This window comes from Xenopus laevis, chromosome 2L (genome assembly GCF_017654675.1).
Source record: "Xenopus laevis strain J_2021 chromosome 2L, Xenopus_laevis_v10.1, whole genome shotgun sequence".
Classification (NCBI taxonomy): Eukaryota; Metazoa; Chordata; class Amphibia; order Anura; family Pipidae; genus Xenopus; species Xenopus laevis.
In genome coordinates, this window is record NC_054373.1 from 19,836,378 (window position 1) to 19,857,248 (window position 20,871).

Sequence of the window (20,871 nt, forward strand, 5' to 3'; positions counted from 1 at the left end):
TGGCTGGGAAGTAAGGCGGGGGCTCCCCCTGCTGTTCATAAGTATGATTGTTTCCCTGCTCAGCAGTTAGGGACCGTCTGACAATTCCTATCCACAGCAGTAAATGAAGGGAGAATTTCACTGCATACAGTCAGGTTTCTTATAAAATCGGTACACATTTTTTAATTAAAGTATATTGAGATTTTTTTTTCATTAAAGAAAGTAAAAATGGGATTTTATTTTTTTGCCTTTACATGCCCATTAAAAGTACATTTTCTGTGGATGGGATCTCAGCCCATGATTAAGTGGGGGATAATAGAGCCTGCACTTCGGTTGGGGGTAACAGTTTTTTTTAAATTGCCAACCGCCAGGGCTAGGCCATCTACACAGGGAGGGAGCCCGCGGTACAAGCGGCTGTGTTTGGGCACACGCATAATGATTGAATTCCGCAAATTGCTCATTATACGCATGCGCTATGTACGTGTTGGCCCTCCAGGTGGGAGGGTCCTAGCGCTCGAGGGAGAAATTTTTTAAAAAAAGAACTACTGTACTGGAGTGCAGGCTTTACTAGCCCCACCTTTGGTTGGGGATAATAACAGGTGCCCTTCAAAGGGTAACTAAACCCCTCATCCTCTATTTTTAACCAATACCCCTTTATACAGGAGACCATTCTCTTTTACTAGCCGGCTTCATATAAAAGTCCGGGGACTCCCTGTACCTTCTGTTATCTGCAAACTCGCACAGCGGACAAATTAGGCTGCCAGTACATAGATAGACGCTGTGTTTTTCTTGTTCCTTATTCCTAGCCTGCATTACACAAGTAGAACACTAGGTGGCCATATAACCCTGAAATCAAAGCCCTGAAATCCAGAGCTGGAATTAAATGAGCTCTACAGACCAGATTTCATTGTGTATTGAAAGTTGTTCCCCCCCCCCTGGTGTGTGTGTGTTGGATTAAGGAGATTAAATCGCTGTATTCTATGATGGAGTTTTCCTGAGAGAATATATTTTTTGGGAGGGGGGTGGTGCTGACATTTCATACATTCGCAGAAGGAAGAGAAGCGGAAGACAAGGATGAACACCTGGTGTTTCTTATACAAGTGCTGAAGATTTATTGCTCTGATACCGTCGGGTTTCATCTGAGGACATGAGTGGGTTCCGGAGCATTTCATTGTGTTAGATTAGAACCCGGCTGCAGTATGTGCGGCTCACAGTTTACCTGCTTCTTGCATGGCCTGACCCAATAACCAGGACTTGGCATGGCAGCTCTTTAAGTGGGACAAAACATTCTGGAAGCTATGGCTGTCATTATTAAACTGCTGATGCTTACCAGTTTGTGGCCAGGAGCTGTGCTCAGTGGGTTCCATTCTCTAAGGCAAAAGCCTTATTCTCCTCAGCACCTTCATCATCCTCACCAAGTCGTTCAGCAAGAAGATGAAGAGCACAGCCACCCGGCACCCATGAGAGACAACCGAAAGAATGCCAGGTGAGGAATGTTAAATAAGCCAAAAATAGCCATAGAAAGTCCTACTGATACCACTGGCACCAAACTGGACCTTCCTTTGCCTCTGCATACCTCCCAACACTTTGGAAACAGAAAGAGGGACAAAAAGCAAAAAAAATTGAGCACCCCATTTTTGTGGCCCCCTAATTACCATGTCCATTTTACAAAATTTAGCAGGTTATGAAAGTTTGAACACATTTCTGTGGTTTTTATGTGTTATTACAGTTTTGATCATGAAGGTGAATTGCCCCTTTAAGTTGTCAGTCTGAGTTCTCCCAAGAGACCTGCTTATCTTATATAGTTGTAAAAGTATCTAAGTATCTATTCTGGGCTCTCTGCCAAACGCCAATTAAGTTAGAAACTTTGTATCTTTTTCCGGCTGTTCAGTGCAGGAGATTAAAGAGAAAGTCGGGATATTTCAGTAACAATACTAGTCAAAAGCAGGACTGTCCCAAGAAAAACAGGATAGTGGGGAGGTATGCGAATGGGAAAAAGTTTCACTAGAGTGTATCACCATTGAACAAAAATTCGCTTCATTAAGGAGTGCAGAAATCTAACCGTAACATCCAGCACTCACATTCATTGAAAGGGGCATTCACATTTCAATTAACTTTTAGTATGGAGAGTATGTAGAGAGTGATAATCTGTGATCATTTGCAATTGGTTTTCACCTCTTATAATTTGTGGTTTTTGAGTTATTTAGCGTTTTATTCAGCAACTCTCCAGTTTGCAATTTCAGAAATCTGGTTGTTAGGGTCCAAATTACCCTAGCAACCATGCAGTGCTTTGAATAAGAAAATTAAATATGAAAGGAGAAGCCGGAATAGAAAGATGAGTAATAAAAAGTAGCAATAACCATACATGTGTAGCCTTTCAGAGCATTTGTTTTTTAGATGGGGTCAGTGACCCCCATTTGAAAGATGGAAAGAGTCAGAAGAAGATGACAAATAATTTAAAAAAACTATAAAAAAGAAAATATGAAGGCAAATTGAAGAGTTGCTTAGAATTCGTCATTCTATAACATACTAAAATTGGTGACCTACCCCTTTAAGAACATTTTTTTATTTCAACCAAATCTGTATGTTCCTGTTTATAAAATCTGCTTTTATTATGAGCTAGCCTTTGCTTTTTTGGAGGGGGTATTGGCATACACCTCTGCTCTCCACAGATTTGGACACTAGTACAGGTATAGGATCCCTTATCCGGAAACCCGATATCCAGAAAGCTCTGAATTACGGAATGGCTGTCTCCCATAGACTCCATTTTATCCAAAAAATCCAAATCTTTAAAAATGATTTCCTTTTTCTCTGTAATAATAAAACAGTAGCTTGTACTTGATCCCAACTAAGATATAATTAATCCTTAATGGAAGCAAAACCAGCCTATTGGGTTTATTTCATGTTTACTTGAATTTCTAGTAGACTTAAGGCATGAAGACCCAAATTACGGAAATATCCGTTATCCGGAATAGCATTCTGAATAACAGGTCCCATACCTGTACTAGTACTGCGCAATAAGCACAACTGCAAGCTGCATTCGTATGTCTCATCTTGTATTGCAGCTCTGCTGCTGGTTGTTAGGACGACTCTCCCTAGAAACCAGACAACAGCCTGCATAGTAGAGAGAGTTAAATTGAAAAGGGGCTTATTAGAAAACTGGTACTGGAGAGTATTTCAGAGTGTAACTTGAAGTGAGAGACCAGATATAATCAGAATAAGTCAGCAGTGTGTCAGTATGAGAAAAGTGTTGGGGGCTCAGGGAGTTGCAGTTCTTCCTTAGCCCAACAATAACTGATGTGACACAACTAGTGGATATTCCCTAATTTTACTTCTGATAATACTTGAGTGGAGGGCTTTCCTTCCCTGCATATTTATACAGGTATAGGATTTGTTATCCAGACACCCGTTATCTAGAAAGTTCCGAATTAAGGAAAGGCCGTCTCCCATACGCTCGATTTTATTCAAATAATTCAGGTTTGTAATAACGATTTCCTTTTTTTCTATAATAATAAAATAGTGCCTTGTACTTGATCCGAAACAATCCTAATGGACTCATTTAATATTTAAAAATGATTTTTCTAGTAGACTTAATTACGGAAAGATCCGTTATCCGGAAAACTCCTAGGTCCTAGGCATTCTGCATAACAGGTCCTATATCTGTATACTAGTGATGAAGCGGATAAATTCGCCAGACTTGAATTTGCGTAGAATTTCCGTGTTTCTCTGCAAGAAAATTAATTAGCGAAACTGCGGCGACGATTCGCCGGTAAAAAAAATCTGCTGCGTCAAAAAAAAATTGGAACACATCAAAAAATTGGAGCACACATAAAATTAGTTTTGCGTCAGAATTATTCGTACGCCCATTGACTTTAATGCACTGGGACAAAATAGTCACACGCATATAAATTGTCGCTCGTGTCAAATCGACGCAAGTCCGAATTATTCAGATCTCTATTGACTTTAATGCATTTGGACAAAATAGTCGCATGTATAAAAAAATTGCTGCTCGTGTTAAAATTTACATTCTTGCCGGCAGGAAGGCAGTTTGGGGAGATTTGTTCCCGGGCGACTAAATCTCCCCGAATCTTCGCGTGTGTCTCTGCCCTTAAAGTACAAGGTGAGGGGGCACTAATCAGGATTGGAAGCAGTTGAGCGCAGCAACCCTTACCTGGCTCCGCCCACTTGCACCACCCACAGGTAGAAGATCACCTGGGAAGGGGGGATTTCTTTACTATTGAGGAAACAGACCCTCATCTTCTGGGCTCCCCATCCCCCAGAATCCCCTACAACCATAGGGTCTGCTTGTTATCAGATGGCGAGTTATCTTTTTTTACAGATTATGCAATTTTGCTTTTAACTATTAATAAGCAAATTAGAGTTTGGATTTGGTTGAGTATTTGGCGAAAGCCTGTACACTGTCTATATATCAATATAAATCTGTTACGACAGACTTATTCAAAAGAAAATGCTAGATTTCACTATTAATTAATCTGCCAGAAGAGCTAAGACTAGCTGGGTCACCGATTATAGGGTAAATCCCTGGTCTCTACAGATCATGGATTATATATTCACTCATTCCTTTGTATGCTGCATTTATATAAATATATATATATATGTGTGTGCTCAGGCCTACGGCTTCATTAAAACCCACGTGCTCACTTTAATGTCTTGTTGCCAAGGGTTACTGGACCAGTTTTCCCCCATATTAAGGGAAGCATAGGAATATAATGTATTTTTATTTGGGGGAAGATTTATCAAGGGTCGAAGTGAAAATTCAAATTCTTTAAATTTTAGTGTACTTCGACTAGGGAATAGCCCAAATTCAAATTGAATTTGAAAAATTTTTTGAAAATTCGAATATCGAAATTATCATGTACTGTCTAAAACCTGCCAAATTGCTGTTTTAGCTTATGGGGGACCTCCTTGAACCCATTTGGAGTCATTTGGTGAACTTTGAAAAATATAAGGTTTTTGGAAAATACTTCAATGCGAATTTGATCGAATACAATCCGAATTCGAATCGAATGATCGAATATAGCCTATTCACCTGAAGTTAAAAAATGAGATTTTTTTTTAATATATATTATTTTTTTTTTTAATAAATTTCACTTGGCCTTTTTTTATTCTAATTTCGACCTTTGATAAATCTGCCCTTGGTGTAGAGATGCTGAATGCAGCCTTCCAACAGATCTTTCCTTTTTGTTTTGTGACACTGTTCTGGAACAGACCCTGGGGGGACCATTATTAAAGGGGATGTTTGCCTTTAAATTAACTTTAGTATGATGTAGAGAGTGATATTCTGAGACAATTTGCATTGGCTTTTGAGTTATTTAGCTTTTCATTCAGCAGCTCTTCAGTGTGCTATTTCAGCAATGCTGTTGCTAGGGTCCAAATTACCCTAGCAACCATGCACTGATTTGAACAAGAGACTGGACTATGAATAGGAGAGGCCTGAATAGAAAGATGAGTAATAAAAAGTAGCAATAACAATACATTTGTAGCTTTACACAGAATTTGTTTTTTTAGAAGAATGCTCAAAAGGCTTAGAAGAAGAAGAAGGCAAATAAATGAAAAAAACTATAAAAAAAAAATAATGAAGACATAGAATTGGATATTCTATAACATACAAAAAGGTAACTTTTTGTATGTTATAGAATACCCCGTTAAAGGGGTAAGAAATGTATCAATTTAGAGCAGTTTACAGGGTCGGCGACCCCCCCCCAGCTGCTTTAGAAAGTGAAAAATCAAACTTTACACTTCAGTATTACAAAAACGGTCAAACGTAGAAAATAGAAAGTGATTGGAAAAAGTCTTTATTTCTGGTGAAGTATCTGAACCCAACTGAACTGAAAAAGGTTTTTGGAGGTGAACCACCCCTTTAAGGTGGCATGCTGTGGGCTAGAAACCGACGCCCATTTAGTAGCTGCTGCCTATGGCCTTTGTAGTCACCACTTTCCCCTGTGGTCGGGGATAATTCCAAATATGCACAGGCACTGGTCTGAAGATCTGAATAAATGTCAAACTAGAATGGATTAAGGGTTATTTCTATGGATTAGAAGACTTCCAGCGAGACCTGATGTCACCCCACATGCTTGTCCATTGACTCTAATGGAGATGTCCATCTTGCAGCCCTCCAGCTGTTCAACTATATTTTCCAGCATAACCCGATGGAGGAGTCATAACAAGTCGGTCGCTGCAGGTCAGGGAAGAGCAGGAGCTCAACTATAAAGGTAGAGATTGATTTACCTGCCAGTATCACAGAGCTTTATTATTCTCCCACTGTCCCTTCCTGACCTGTATCTCCTAATCTCCTAATCCCTACCTGTATATCTGTGCGACAGTTGTAGTTCAAGTGTCAGCAGCCAGGTACTGAATATAGGTCAGGCGTAGGTCTGCTGAATGAGGCCAACCCAAGTGGCCTCCAAAATTATTATTATTATTATTATTGTAGTACATGTAGTATGACCCTAAATGAACGTGTGTCCAAAAAGCATATTATTGGAACACTTAGGACCCGCGGTTTCCCATATATCAGAGCTTTCTGGATGACTAGTTTCCATATAATGGATCCCTTACCCGTTCTTATCTATATTTACCACCTATTTCAGTAAATGGATATTTGATAGTAAGCTGCACGGCCCACTGTGCCCAGTATGAATCAAAGACAGATGGTACTAAGAAGTGGAAGGGAGGGGGGGGATGTTTAAAAGAATCCTTAGCGAAAATGTTATTAACCTACAATTTCCCCTGGGCCCAGAAAGGAACTCCCCCCCCACCACCACTATCCTCTCCAAACCCATTTGTCTGTGTTCACTGCCAAAGAAGATTTTGAGGCATTAAGCTGAAGTACATGAGAGAGAGATTATTTCCCTTGGTCCATTTATTCAATAAACAATGAACCATCACTCCCCCCCCCCAGCACATGGAAGATTCGGCTACTGTACTTTTTCAGGGCAGTGGGGCAGCCAATGATGTGTAATATCTGAGAGGCGCTGCTGAATAGGTTGGCGCTATAAATAAAATCTAATAAGTGTTTGGTGGGGGGCATAAAGCAGTTGAAGAGCTCTGACTCTAATATGTATATATTTTGCCCATTAAGATGGGGTCCTCTGCTTTCTTCATCTTACATTGTGCCCCCATTCCTTTTAGGGATGCACCAAATCCACTATTTGGGATTCGGCCGAATCCCCGAATCCTTGGTGAAAGATTCGGCCGAATACCGAACCGAATCTGAATCCTATTTGCAAATGCAAATTAGGGGCAGGAAAGAAAAAGTGGAAAAAAATTCTTCTTTTGTGATGAAAAGTCACATGATTTCCCTACCCACCCCTAATTTACATATGCAAATTAGGATTCAGATTCGGTTGGGCCAGGCACAAGGATTTGGCAAAATCCGAATCCTGCTGAAAAAGGCAGAATCCGGAACCGAATCCTGGACAAAAACCAGTTCTGTTAATAATATACAACGGGGCTCATTTTCATATAGGGGTTATGCCTGGTCTCCAGGTACTGCACCTCTGTGTGACGTATGAAACCCTTGAAATTAGGGGGCTAATTTTAGATGCACCGAATCCAACACTCAGTTTGTTATTAGGCCAGGATTTGGCCTTTTTCAGCCGAATCCTCATGCCTGGCCGAACTGAATACGAATCCTTAAAATCAAGTGACTTTCCGTCAAAAAACAAGGAAGTAAAACAATGTCTCTTTTTCCCTTCTGGTCCCTAATTTGCATATGCAAATTAAGATTAGGATTTCAGGTCGAGTCTAATGCTTCAAATAACAGAGGCCAACATTGCTGCAGGTCTAGTAACTCCAGAAATTTCTTACAAATGTCATCTAAAAGCACACTAATAAAATCCAGTTAGGAGGTTTATGTCACTTGATTGTAAGCTCTACAGGATAGCGAACACCTTTCTCCTATGTTTCAACATGTAGCACGTCCAATTTAACAAAATTAAATTTTTTGTTATTTTAGAGGTTTTTTTTCAACCTCGACTATATCTACATTTTTAAAAAGCAGGAATGTCTACTTATTTATTAAAAGATCCAAATAAAAAAGCACAAATAAAAAAGAATCCGAAAACCTCAAAATCTTTGTTTTCTCAACCTGAAAGTAAAGAAAGATTTAACAATTTGCTAAGGATAGATCCCCTAGACTTCTACATGAATTTGCCAGCTTTTAGATGACATTTTTTTTAATCAGAATAATCAGAATTTTTCATTGTTTTTCCATTTAATAAATATCAAATTTTTCATGGTTTGGAGTCATTAACTACACAATTGACAACTCATCCCCTTAATCTTTGCAAGTGTATATTTATATTAATTTATTGCAGGGTAAAGACTCTCTATATTAACCATTAGTGAGGAAATAAACCATACAAACCAGCATCTTATATATGAATTATACAGGCAATACTTTCTCTATGCTGCATAATTCTTCAGCCTTGGGATAGCTTAAACATAGTCCTGGGTAGTGATGCGTGGGTCAGGAAAAACTCAACCATCATCTGAACCTTACCTGCAAAATTTTGCCATTGTAGGACCCTCAACCAACATGTACCCACGTCTTTCTGCTCTGTTTGCTACTTCTTGGTTCCAAAACAGGGAATCTCCAGGAATAGAGGAGAAGTGTATTTCCTCCTGTCTGCATGCACCCAAACATAACCCACAATGGTTGGCCAAATTTCAACCCAAACCTGCCCAACCAGTGTTCAACCTGCATGTCATCTCGGGTTTCAGGTCAACCCATACATTACTAGTCCTGAGCCATGAATTTTGGAAATATGCAAGCAAATAGACTAGAGTGATGTCCATTCTATGCTCATCAGTGACGTGATAACCAAGACACAACCAAGGTCACATTGTATTAGTACTGTAAAGGGCTTTATGAATAGGAATAGTATCCAAGGTGCCAGGCCCAGGCCCAGACTGACAATTTGTGGATTCTGGCAAATGCCAGAGGGGCTTCTGTAAGAAGCCATGGACCAGTGATATGGCTCATGAGTAGGGTTGCCACCTTTTCTGAAAAAAATACCGGCCTTCCTATATATTTATCTTTTTTCCCTATTAATAACATTGGGATCAACCATAATTTTTACCGGCCAAGTGGCAACTCTACTCATGAGTAACATGTTGCTCACCAACCTGTTCGATGTTGCTCAGAGTGGCCTCAAAGAAGCTTATGTTTTAATTTCTGGCTTGGAGGCAAGTTTTGGTGGTAAAAAATCTTGGTGTACTGCCAAACAGAGCCTCCTGTAGGCTGCCAATCCTCAGGGGCAACCAAATGGCCAATCACAGACCTTATTCGGTAACCCAGGGACATTTTTCATGTGTTGCTCCCAGAAACGCAAGTGCAGCCAGGCCCCCCTCCGTACGCTATTTTCAGCCGGAATCCAGTGACGCGCGAGCTGCTGGGGGGCCCTGAGGGGGTGCGGGCCCTTGCCCAATCGCACCCCTTGCTCCCCCGATAGTTACGCCGCTGTTTGCTCCCCAACTCTTTTTACGTTTGAATGTGGCTCGCGGGTAAAAAAGGCTAGTGATTCCTGCCATAGACAGTCACTATTTAGTGGGTTGGTGGGGGGCTGTTTGGACCTCTGAGCACTTTAAATGCCAGGGCCTATTTTGAATGCCAGTCCAGCCCATTGAATGCCAGTGTGTGCAGCAGAGTCATAGGAATATACAATATCAACCATTTATGACCTGCAACCTTAAGGAAAGTTCTCGGCTTGCTTTATTACAGAACTCCACACCCCAACTCCATTTAAATGAAGTTTGTATATTTTGTTTAGCAAAATGAGAAGAATAGACAGCACCAAAGTGCGTCAGGTGAAATCGGAGCAACTCCTGCGCATTGATGACCACGATTTTGCAATGAGACCCGGATTTGGAGGTAAGGCTGATTTCAAAGTTCATGATCGCACACACTGGAAATGGACAGTGTCTCTTCTGAGGGCTAATGTGGTAGAAAATTATTAGAGTAATATCACAAATCCCAGTCCAATTGATTTTAACACACACATTGCCTCTCTAAAGAACTCAGTATTGCTCCTAACGAACCCCAGAGCCAGTGGCATAACTACTCACCGGTGGGCCCTGGTACAGCATGTGCACCTGGGCCCCCCTGTTGGGCTCTCCCCCCTATGAATCGTGCAAGCTGTAATATTTGCCCCTACCCAGCCTCCTGCGATAACCATTATTGAGGCTCCGGTGGGCCCCAAGGGGGTGCGGAGCCCGGTGCGATCACACCCCCTGCACCCCTGGTAGTTACGCCACTGCCCAGAGCAACCTGCCCAGTCTCCTCCTTCAGTCTGTAAATACCCATAGATATTGCGTTTGGCCAGTGGTAATCTGGGTCCCCTGAGAAATAAAGTGAAGAAAGAATGGGCTAAATGAATAGCAAATAGCAACAGGTAGCTTTACTGTATGTTAAGACCTAATTACAGGTATGGGACCTGTTATCCAGACTGCTCAGGTCCTGGGGTTTTCTGGATAATCATTATTTCTGTAATTTTCATAGTCATACCTTAAGTCTACTAGAAAATCATGGGAACATTAAATAAACCCAATAGGCTGGTTTTGCTTCCAATAAGGATTAATTATATCTTAGTTGGGATCAAGTACAAGTTACTGTTTTATTATTACAGAGAAAAAGGAAATCATTTTTAAAAAAATGTATTAAAGGAATTGTTCAGTGTAAAAATAAAAACTGTTAGTTAGCCAAAAATGTAATGTATAAAGTCTGGAGTGATTTGATTTATATTATGTCAGTCAGATCACTACTTCCTGCTTTTCAGCTCTCTTGGTTTACACTGACTGGTTACCCTGGTTACCAGGCAGTAACCAATCAGAGACTTGAAGGGGGGCCACATGGGTCATATCTGTTGCTTTTGAATCTGAGCTGAATGCTGAGGATCAATTACAAACTCACTGAACAGAAATGTACCATGTGGCCCCCCTTCAAGTCGCTGACTAACTCAGAGTTATAGAGCTGAAAAGCAGGAAGTTGGATTCTGGCCGTTTTATTAGACATCTGTTCACTCCAGTCTTTATATATTACATTTTTGGCTAACTAACTATATTAGAAACATTTTTTATTTTGCACAGCCTATGTATTTATCCAGTTTTTATTTTCACACTGAACTATTCCTTTAATTGGAGAAAATGGAGTCTATGGGAGACAGCCTTTCTATTATTACAATTATTACAATTTCTATTAATTACAATTATTCATTTAACCTTTTAGAGACTAAATCGAGTGAAAAATGGTGAATTTGATGCAGGGGTCTAGCTGTGTTTGTTAAATGCCATTTCTGTTCTGCTTGTTCAGGTTCAGCCATTCCTGTGGGCATTGATGTGCAGATTGAAAGTATAGACAGCATTTCAGAGGTGGATATGGTAAGTTGGGGAACACTACCAAAATGTCTGTAACAGTTGGTAATAATTAGTGATGGCGAAATTCGGCAGGCTTTTCACCGCCGGCGTCTATAAAAAAAAATTGGACGCGCGGCAGAAAAGTCGATTGCTTCAAAACTGTCGCGTGCCAACACTATTCGGACGCCCATTGACAGTCGTCAAAATTTGAGTTTGTAATTTTTCAACATTTCGCAAATTTTTCTCTAAACAATAAAAATTCGCCCATCACTAGTAATAATCTTTATACCAGGGTACATTCACAGTGAATAGTGGTGCCAGGTAGAACTCCTGCTTTTGTTGATTATTTAGTGGTCCTGTCAAGACACCCTTATATTAATCTGAGTCATTAGTGAGGAAATAAACCACACAAACCAGCATCCTATATATCAATAGTACAGACAATTCTTCCTCATAAATCTTCAGCCTTGGGATAGCTTAGACATAATCCTGAGTAGTGATGCGCGGGTCAGGAAAAACTCAACCATCATCTGACCCTAAATGTTGCCTTTGTTGGACCCTCACCCAACCCATACCCACGTTTCCCCGCTCTGTATGCTAGTTCTGTGAGCACCTTTGGGAATCTCCAGGAATAGAGAAGTGTATTTCCCCTTGTCTGACCCACACCCAAACCTTATCCACAATGGTTAGCCAAATTTAACCCTAACCGGCCCAACCGGTGTTCAACCTGTAAGTCATCTCAGGTTTCGGGTAAACCCACACATCACTAGTCCTGAGCCATGAATTTTGGAAATATTCAAGAAAATAGACTAGAGTGATGTCCATTCTATGTTTCTTTACTGACATGTGATAACCAAGACACAACCAATTGTATTAGTACTGTAAGGGCTTTATGAATAGGAATAATACCCAAGGTGTCACTCAGCCCAAGCCCACACTGACAATTTGTGGATTCTGGCAAATGCCAGAGGGGCTTCTGTAAAAAGCCATAGACCAGTCATCCCCAACCAGTGGCTCAGATGGATGTTTTTCCAAGTGGCCTCAAAGCAAGTGTTTTTTTTTTACTTCCAGGCTTGGAGGCAAGTTTTGGTTGTAAACCAATCTGGTTTACTGCCAAACAGAGCCTCCTGTAGGCTGCAAATCCACATAGGGGCTACCAAATGGCACCCCCAGGGAGTGGGCTGTAATGTTGATAAATAATGTTAGGAGCATACATAAAGAACAGCAGGATAATGCACCACACATTGCCAGGCTTCGCCGTGTAAAAAATGGTAGGGATGCACCGAATCCAGGATTCGATTCAGGATACGGCCTTTTTCAGCAGGATTGGATTCGGCTGAATCCTTCTGCCTGGCCAAACCGAATCCTAATTTGCATATTCAAATTAGGGACAGGGAGGGAAATCACATTTGTCACAAAACAAGGAAGTAAAAAATGTTTTCCCTTCCCACCCCTAATTTGCATATGCAAATTAGGATTTGGTTCGGTATTCGGCTGAATCTTTCACGAACGATTCGGCGGTTCGGCCTAATCCAAAATAGAGGATTCGGTGCATCCCTAAAAGATAGCATAAAAACTGGCATAAAGCAGTGTAAAATAACAGCGGCATTCGCATGGCGTAAAATTCCACACACCTTGATAAATTCGCCATCTATTTTGCACAGCTTTTTACACTTTTTTTTGTGAATTTTGTTATAAAAAGCATAATAAATATGCCCCTTAGTGTTTTGATTATAGGACGCATCACTGGGAGACAGATTGTTGCTGTAGTTGCGGCTGCAGTCGCAATAGAGTTGGACCTGGTACTAACATGAAGTTTTTGAACTTGAAATTAATATATAGGGATGCACCGAATCCAGGATCCAGTTCGGGATTCGGCCAGGATTTGGCCTTTTTCAGCAGGATTCTGAATCGGAACTGAATCGGAATCCTAATTCGCATATGCAAATATGGAAGGGAAACCGCATGACTTTTTATCACAAAACAATAAAAATGTTTTCCCCTTCCCACCCCTAATTGCAAATTAGGATTAGATTCGGTATTCGGCCCGAATCTTTCACAAAGGATTCGGGGGTTTGGCCTAATCCAAAATAGAATAGATTCTGTGCAACCCTAAAAAATGGCATAAAAAGGAGGCCCTTAGTGTTTCAATTATAGGAAGCATCACTGGGAGGCAGATTGTTTCTGTAGTTGCGACTGCAGTTGCAATAGAGTTGGACCTGGTACTAACATGAAGTATTTGGACTTGAAAGTAGTACATGATATGGTCAGGTCTCTAATAGTATATCATGCACCAATTACCTGCACTATCCAGGCTCTTCCATTCATAGTCCTATCATCCAGACCGGGGGGGGGTCCTTTTTTACCCATGAGCTACATTCAGATGTAAAGAGAGTTGGGGAGCAACACAAGCATGAAAATAGTTGCCAAATAAGCACTCTCACTGGCTATTTGATACCCTCTATATGGACTGGCAGACTACAGGAGGCTCTGTTTGGCAGAAGTCCGGGTTATTATACAACCAAAACTTGCCTAGAATTGAAAAATAAGCACCTGCTTTGGGGCCACTGGGAGCAACAGCCAATGGGTTGGTGAGAAACATGTTGCACATGAGCCACTGGTTGGGGATCACTGATTTAGACAGAAAACAGAAAAAAAGTCCACCATCAACACATAAAAATTAACGTAGAAGCAGTAGTATGGCCGAGTCTTCAGAGAGCCTTTGAGAGTGTTTATGGCTTAATATTCTGTACATTTAAAAAAAAAGCATGAAAAAACTATTTTGTTTGGGTGTATCAAGACTTATCTTGAGCCTATTGGGAATAATAGTTTCTCTTTTATAATAGTAACTTTTATGTCTTACATGGTTTTTTATCAGAAGCTCTGGACCACAGAGCTGACTTTTTTATACGGTTATAAAGTTGGAGCTGTCTGATGCCTTACATGATAGCTGGCTTCTCTCATGCAAGGTCTGTTGTTAGGACCTTCTACATGAATATGTGTGTGATCCAGAGTACAGGGTTATTTGTTAGGGATTGTTGAACGGTGGAGAGGATGGGGGGCAGCACTGACCCCTAACTAATATTCTCTCATCTTCATTTCTTCTGCCCAAGGATTTCACCATGACGTTCTACCTCAGGCATTACTGGAAAGACGAGCGCCTCTCCTTCCAAAGTACCAATAACAGAAGCATGACATTTGATGGGCGGCTGATTAAGAAGATTTGGGTTCCCGACGTATTCTTTGTTCATTCCAAACGTTCCTTTATCCATGATACAACGATGGAGAACATTATGTTGCGGGTTTATCCTGATGGCAACGTCTTGTTCAGTCTAAGGTAAGATGTGTTGTATACTCTATTAGCTTAAAGGGGTGGTTAACTTTTAGGGGCCGATTTATCAAAGGTCGAAGTGAAAATTTAAGTTTAAAAAATTTGAATTTCGAGCTAATTTTTATGTACTTTGATTAGGGAATAGTCCAAATTCGATTACAATTTGAAAAAAATTAGAAAATACGAAATTTATCATGTACTGTCTCTTTTGACCATTGGCCATCTAAAACCCGACGAATTGCTGTTTTAGCCTATGGGGGACCTCCTAGAACCTATGTGGAGTCAATTGTTGGACTTTGAAAAAATCCAAGGTTTTTTTGGGGAAAAACTTTGAATCGTACAATTCAAATGCGCTATTACTTCGATTCGTACGATTCTAATTAGATCGAAAACGGACCTATAAAAAAAACATAGATTTAATTTAGTTTGATCTTTTTGAATTCGAATTTCAAAGTTTTTCAAATTCGAAATTCGACCCTTGATAAATCTGCCCCTTAGTATGTTATAGAATGACTAATTCTAAGCAACTTTTCCATTGGCCTTTGTTTTCTCTTTTTCTTTTAATAGTTTTTTAATTATTTGCCTTCTTCTTCTGACTCTTTCCAGCTTTCAAATGGGGGTCACTGATCCCATTTAAAAACGAATGCTCTGTAAGGCTACACATTTATTGTTATTTTTATTACTCATCTTTCTAATCAGTTCCTCTCCTATTCATATTCCAGTCTCATCCCAATTAATGTATGGTTACTAGGGTAGTTTAGATCCTAGCAACCATTTGCTGTTGAATAAAAAGCTAAATAACGCATAAATAATAAAAAAAAAATATCACATATCTGCATTATACTAAGGTGAACCACCCCTTTAACAACTAACTAAAATATCAGTGTTATATAATGTATGCATGTAGGTTAAATGGTCTATTTTAGCTTCTATTTCAGTTTTAAGGGGTCATGGTTAGTGGCACAGAATAAACATTAACCTGGAAACATAGAATCGTTGGTGCTGGACGCTCAGGTATAGGGATAAAGCAGAGATTAACAAAATGTATGTGGGTCAGTGGAAGCCGCAGATAATGATGTAGGATAATCTTTATTTATAAATAAGGTGGCTCTGAGTCAAACTTCCTTCGGAAAACCCCAGGCCCCGAGCATTCTGGATTACAGGACCCAAACATTCTGGATTACAGGTCCAATATCTGTCCTAGCAAATCACACGCAAGTTGTGGCACGAACTATTTAGAAAATGCCAGCAATTAGGCTAAAATCCTGCACCGTAGATTCATAAATGAGCCCTTATTGTCCTTAATAATCCAGAATTGAGCCATACAAACCTGGGAGCAGTTGTAGCGCTTCAGTCACATGTAGAACAGATTAATGGAGGAAGCAAAGGCCAGGTCCTGGCAAACCATAAATCTGCCCTAGTGCTCTGGTAATGACATCTAGAAGGGCTCTGGCATATAAAATGACAAAGATTTCTATTAATATTCATGCTTTATCTGCATATTATCCTCAGCTTACCCACAGCGCCCATGAGCCCTGCCATTAAAATCCTTTTTCTAATCTTACTGCAGCCCCCCGACAAAGGGGAAGTCAGCTTATTATTTTTAAATAGTATATCCTTACAGAGTAATGGACCAGATGTCCAATTCCCATTTCTTTTTTCCCTCTTTGATAAACAACAGCTTGACATCCCCTGACTAATAAATACTGAGCTTTCTTGCAGATAAGTGCGTGTCTGTGTCCTCCCATACACTCCAGCCCGGCATAAAGGACAGTTATTTCAGTGGTGTTTCTACTAAGAGCATTATATAGAAATGATAATTGATATTAATTGTTGCTGATGGAAGGGACAATCTGCTAATTAAACTAATTCCATTCCTCTGTGAATGTCTGCAAATGTATTTAATCTGTTCCATAGAAAAAATCCCACCTTTTCAGTCTCACACCCATTGGTTTTGCCCACCCTCCTGCTCTATGTATAATATTCCGTGTCCATAATGCTTCAGTCTACTTTCACATGTACAATTGCTCTATTCCCATTCAATACCTTTCTGGTGTCATCAATTTTAGTTTCTGTACCTGCTGGTATTAGTGATTCACATACGGACACAGTTGTTGTCATAGGCATCGGAACCAGGGGTGCCATGGCCCCCCAGAACTTTTGTACATGTGAAAGTGTACAGAAACCCTTTATAGAAGAGACTGTAATTGTATGCAGTTTTTCTCAGTGATTTTAAAGTTATTTAGAAATGTCATTGCAATTGCAAGCAGTGTTTTTCTCTCGATTTCTACACCAGGGGCATAACTACAGAGTGCCGGTGAATCTTTCTGGAATCTTGATGGCTATCTACATCTAAAGATGTATGAAGCACTTCAAGTATTTATGTAATAATATAAAGATCTATCCTTCCAGATCTTCCAGTGTAGAGGCAAACTGAGAACAGGGGGAAAAAGTGAAAAACAGAGCCAGTCTTTGATAGGGCAGAGGGTGATATATGCTCTTCATTACTTTGTCTTCATATGTGTCCCAGCAGTCTCTATAAAGGTTGACTAAGCATCAGCTCTATCCAGGTAGCCTGTTTGTCCTTCTGCTTCTCACCAGAAATGAATTAAAGGTCACAATGACTTTGTGTTGGCTGGCCATGCCATGCTTGGATGATTGGTTTAATTGTATGGGTATTGTGCTACGGACAATAACATTGTATACAACATTTTTTTTTTTTACTTCATGTTGCAGGATAACCGTGTCGGCCATGTGCTTTATGGATTTCAGCAGGTTTCCTCTGGACACACAGAACTGTTCCCTCGAACTGGAAAGCTGTAAGCATCCCTATGTGTGACCATGATAGGCATTGGTAGAAGCAGGAACAAGTGGAATTAAAGTGATGCCCTGAGTAGTTGGGGATATTAGTACTGGTAAATGCACAGGGTGGTAAGCTGCCCGCTTATACATATCAGCCCCTTTATTGACACCAGAACATTGCTAAATCATAGCTGTTGGAAGTCTCATTTGGTCATTTTTCAACACAAGTTGGTCTTATGCTGCACTGACATTTGCTGTCATGTCCTCTCTGTAAAATATGAAATGGAAAATAGTAAAAAAAAAGGAGGTGCGGCATGGTCGGCCAGGTTGATCTAGGGTGCCCAGCTGACTTGGCCCGGCATTGACCCAGGGGCTGATGGCACCAGCACTGTTTAGTATGGGTAGTGAATTGTGGGTTGATCACCGGTTAGTCGGGTTCAAATTTGGCCAACCATTGTGGGTTAGGGTTGGGTCAGACTGGACCATGATAGGCATTGGTAGAAGCAGGAACAAGTGGCATTAAAGTGATGCCCTGAGTAGTTGGGGATATTAGTACTGGTGACCATTGTGGGTTAGGGTTGGGTCAGACTGGAGAAGTAAACCTCAACACAGCTCCCAAAGATTCCCTTTCTTGGATCCAGAGGTGCACACAGAAGTAGAGTAAAGAGCAAGATGCTGTGGGTACGGTCGGGTGCGGGTCCTACAATGGCAAAATATTGTGGGTTAGAACTGGGTGTGGGTAAAGGTTTTACGGGTTAGGGTCGGGTGTGGGTTTAGTTTTTCCTGATCCGCACATCACTAGCATGTAGAGGCATCTATGTAGTCTTGATGAATGATCTGCTCTTCTTTTAAAGATGCTTACAATGAAGAGGATCTAATGCTGTACTGGAAGCAGGGGAACGAGTCACTGAAAACCGATGAACACATCGCACTCTCGCAGTTCTTCATTGAAGAGTTCAGTGCATCCAATGGGCTGGCTTTTTACAGCAGCACAGGTAAAAATCCAGCGTCTACCTACCCATCTATCTGTAGGGAGCATATTACAATTACAAAGTAGAGACACATCTTTTTACTTTTTTTGTGGTGCAGTAAAGAAAATTTAACCAACATACCTGTTTGGCAAATGCAGATTACAGCAGAAGACTTGATGGCCATCAGAAGGCATGAGAATGGGCACTGGAAGCAGACCGTGTCCTGGCTTTTAGAGCAGGGGTCCCAACCTTTCTTACCAGTGAGCCAAATCCAATTTTTTTTCCTGGAGATTTCAGAGGGTTTTGGCTATTTGACTGACATCCTACAGGAGGCTCTGTTTGGCACTACACATGGTTTTTATGCTACCAAAACTTGCCTCCAAGCCTGGAATTCAAAAATATGCACCTGGTTTGTGGCCAGTGGGGGCAAAATCCAAGAGGTTGGTGAGCAACATGTTGCTCCCAAGCCACTGGTTGGAGATCACTGTTTTAGAGTGTATGCTCCTGGTCAGCAATCATTTCCATGGAGCCTATGGCTTCCTTATAGCTGCTCCATGGGAATGGGGCAGCTATGAGGAGTTGGGTTGATGGAGCTGAGGCTAGGCCTATGTGGTTTAAAAGGTGGAGGAGGGTTAGTTCTCCATTAACAAATATGTTTAGACTGCTCTGATATTTAGTTATTTGCTTTAAATTATACAAAAAATCAATTAACTGCAACCAATTCTGTATCTGCAGGTTGGTACAACAGACTATTCATCAATTTCATCCTAAGACGGCACATTTTCTTCTTTTTGCTTCAGTCTTACTTTCCTGCCATGCTCATGGTCATGCTGTCCTGGGTTTCTTTTTGGATTGACCGAAGAGCGGTACCAGCGCGAGTATCACTTGGTAAGACTCAACTACCACGACCATTGGGGTCAAATGTCCTTCATGTCTCCCTATACATTTGTGAAAACTAAAAAAGAACAGTTGCTGCCAAGAAGTAGATTACATGAAGCTTCTGGAAAGGCACAAAATAATTCAAACTGAGTTTGTCTTTTGAGGTTAATTTGGCGTTATACCTTCTGATGCTTTGCCAGGTATTACCACCGTGCTGACCATGTCCACCATCATCACAGGAGTGAGTGCCTCAATGCCTCAGGTGTCTTACGTTAAAGCCGTGGACGTCTACTTGTGGATCAGTTTCCTTTTTGTTTTCCTCTCCGTCATCGAATACGCCGCTGTGAATTATCTAACCACCGTTGAAGAAAGGAAGCAGCTCAAACGCAGAGGGAAGGTGGGTTTTTTTTGGAGAGGGAATCAAGATCTGTAGTGTTCATAGTTCTAGAAGGAAGGCTCTGTTAAACAAAATATACTGAGCTAAGCTCCCCAAACAGATTGAGATTCCACCAATTCAGCTGAAAGCATTGTAACCTTTTTGCGTTTCTTTTCAGTCTTCAGCAACGATGAACCTCGAAGCGGTACAAGCCATGGCGTTCGATGGCTGCTACCACGACAGCGATGCAGATTTGAATTTTTCTGTGCACTCAGAGGAGAGTTCCTCGCGGGGACGTGCCGCCAGCGTGGTCACCTTAGACGCCATGCGCATGAGGAGGAAGAAGTCCATCAGGGGAAACGTTGGCAGAATAATCCTGGAGAACAACCACGTCATCGACACCTATTCCAGGATCATATTCCCCACTGTGTATATAGTGTTTAACTTTTTCTACTGGGGCGTGTACTTATAAAAATAATAGACTCTTGTATATCAAGATGTACATACAATCTTATTTTTTTTTCCCTGTAAACAGGAATAATAAACATTCATGCAAAAGGGTCAATGGAGCCACCAAAAAAAGTCAATTTCTTTTATTTATACAGGTATGGGACCTGGGGTTTTCCAGATAGTGGATCTTTCTGTATTATGTATATTTGTCTACTAGAAAATCAAGTTAACATTAAATACACCCAAAGAGCTGGTTTTGCTTCCAATAAAGATTAATTATATTTTAGTTAGGATCAAGTACAAGGTACTTATTTTTACAGAGTAAAGGAAATCATTTTCAAAAATGTGGATTATTTCATTATAATGGAGTCTATAGGAGACGGCCATTCTGTAATTTGTAGCTTTCTGGATAATGGGTTTCCGGATAACGGATACCCATACCTGTAACAGGCAATTTGATAAAGAGTCCTATTACAGTTCATAATTCTCTTTTATTTTTATTAATTATATTATAGAATGCTATAGTGGTTGGCACTCCTGCATAGTTGAGAAATGCGCTGTTAGTGACTTAGCAATGTCTAGGGTGTCTGAGTCCCAAAGGCTGTAAAGTGCTCTAAATTGCTGTAAAATGTGTCTCTCTGGGGTCAAGTCCTAATAATGGGTCCACATGCTCTTTAGAGTAGGTCAAGAATATCTCCTGAATAAAA

General features: G+C 40.7%; 1 protein-coding gene across 1 annotated transcript; it reads left to right on the plus strand.

Annotated features, from left to right (window-relative positions):
- Window positions 1-941: 941 nt before the first annotated feature.
- gabrr3.L (gamma-aminobutyric acid (GABA) A receptor, rho 3 L homeolog) lies at window positions 942-20,279 on the plus strand. The gene is made up of 9 exons (XM_018245970.2): window positions 942-1,465; window positions 9,774-9,874; window positions 11,312-11,379; window positions 14,469-14,692; window positions 17,423-17,505; window positions 18,343-18,483; window positions 19,195-19,347; window positions 19,539-19,735; window positions 19,893-20,279. Exons 1-9 carry the CDS (start codon window positions 1,278-1,280, stop codon window positions 20,184-20,186), a joined length of 1,449 nt encoding a protein of 482 aa, XP_018101459.2. The 5' UTR covers window positions 942-1,277; the 3' UTR covers window positions 20,187-20,279.
- Window positions 20,280-20,871: the final 592 nt, after the last annotated feature.

Bases quoted from the DNA above. Each gene is read 5' to 3' on its own strand.
- gabrr3.L (XM_018245970.2), top strand. From the start codon at position 1,278: ATGGCTGTCATTATTAAACTGCTGATGCTTACCAGTTTGTGGCCAGGA. The intron at 9,875-11,311 runs GTAAGGCTGATT...CTGCTTGTTCAG, and splicing joins AATGAGACCCGGATTTGGAG to GTTCAGCCATTCCTGTGGGC. The intron at 14,693-17,422 runs GTAAGATGTGTT...TTCATGTTGCAG, and splicing joins AACGTCTTGTTCAGTCTAAG to GATAACCGTGTCGGCCATGT.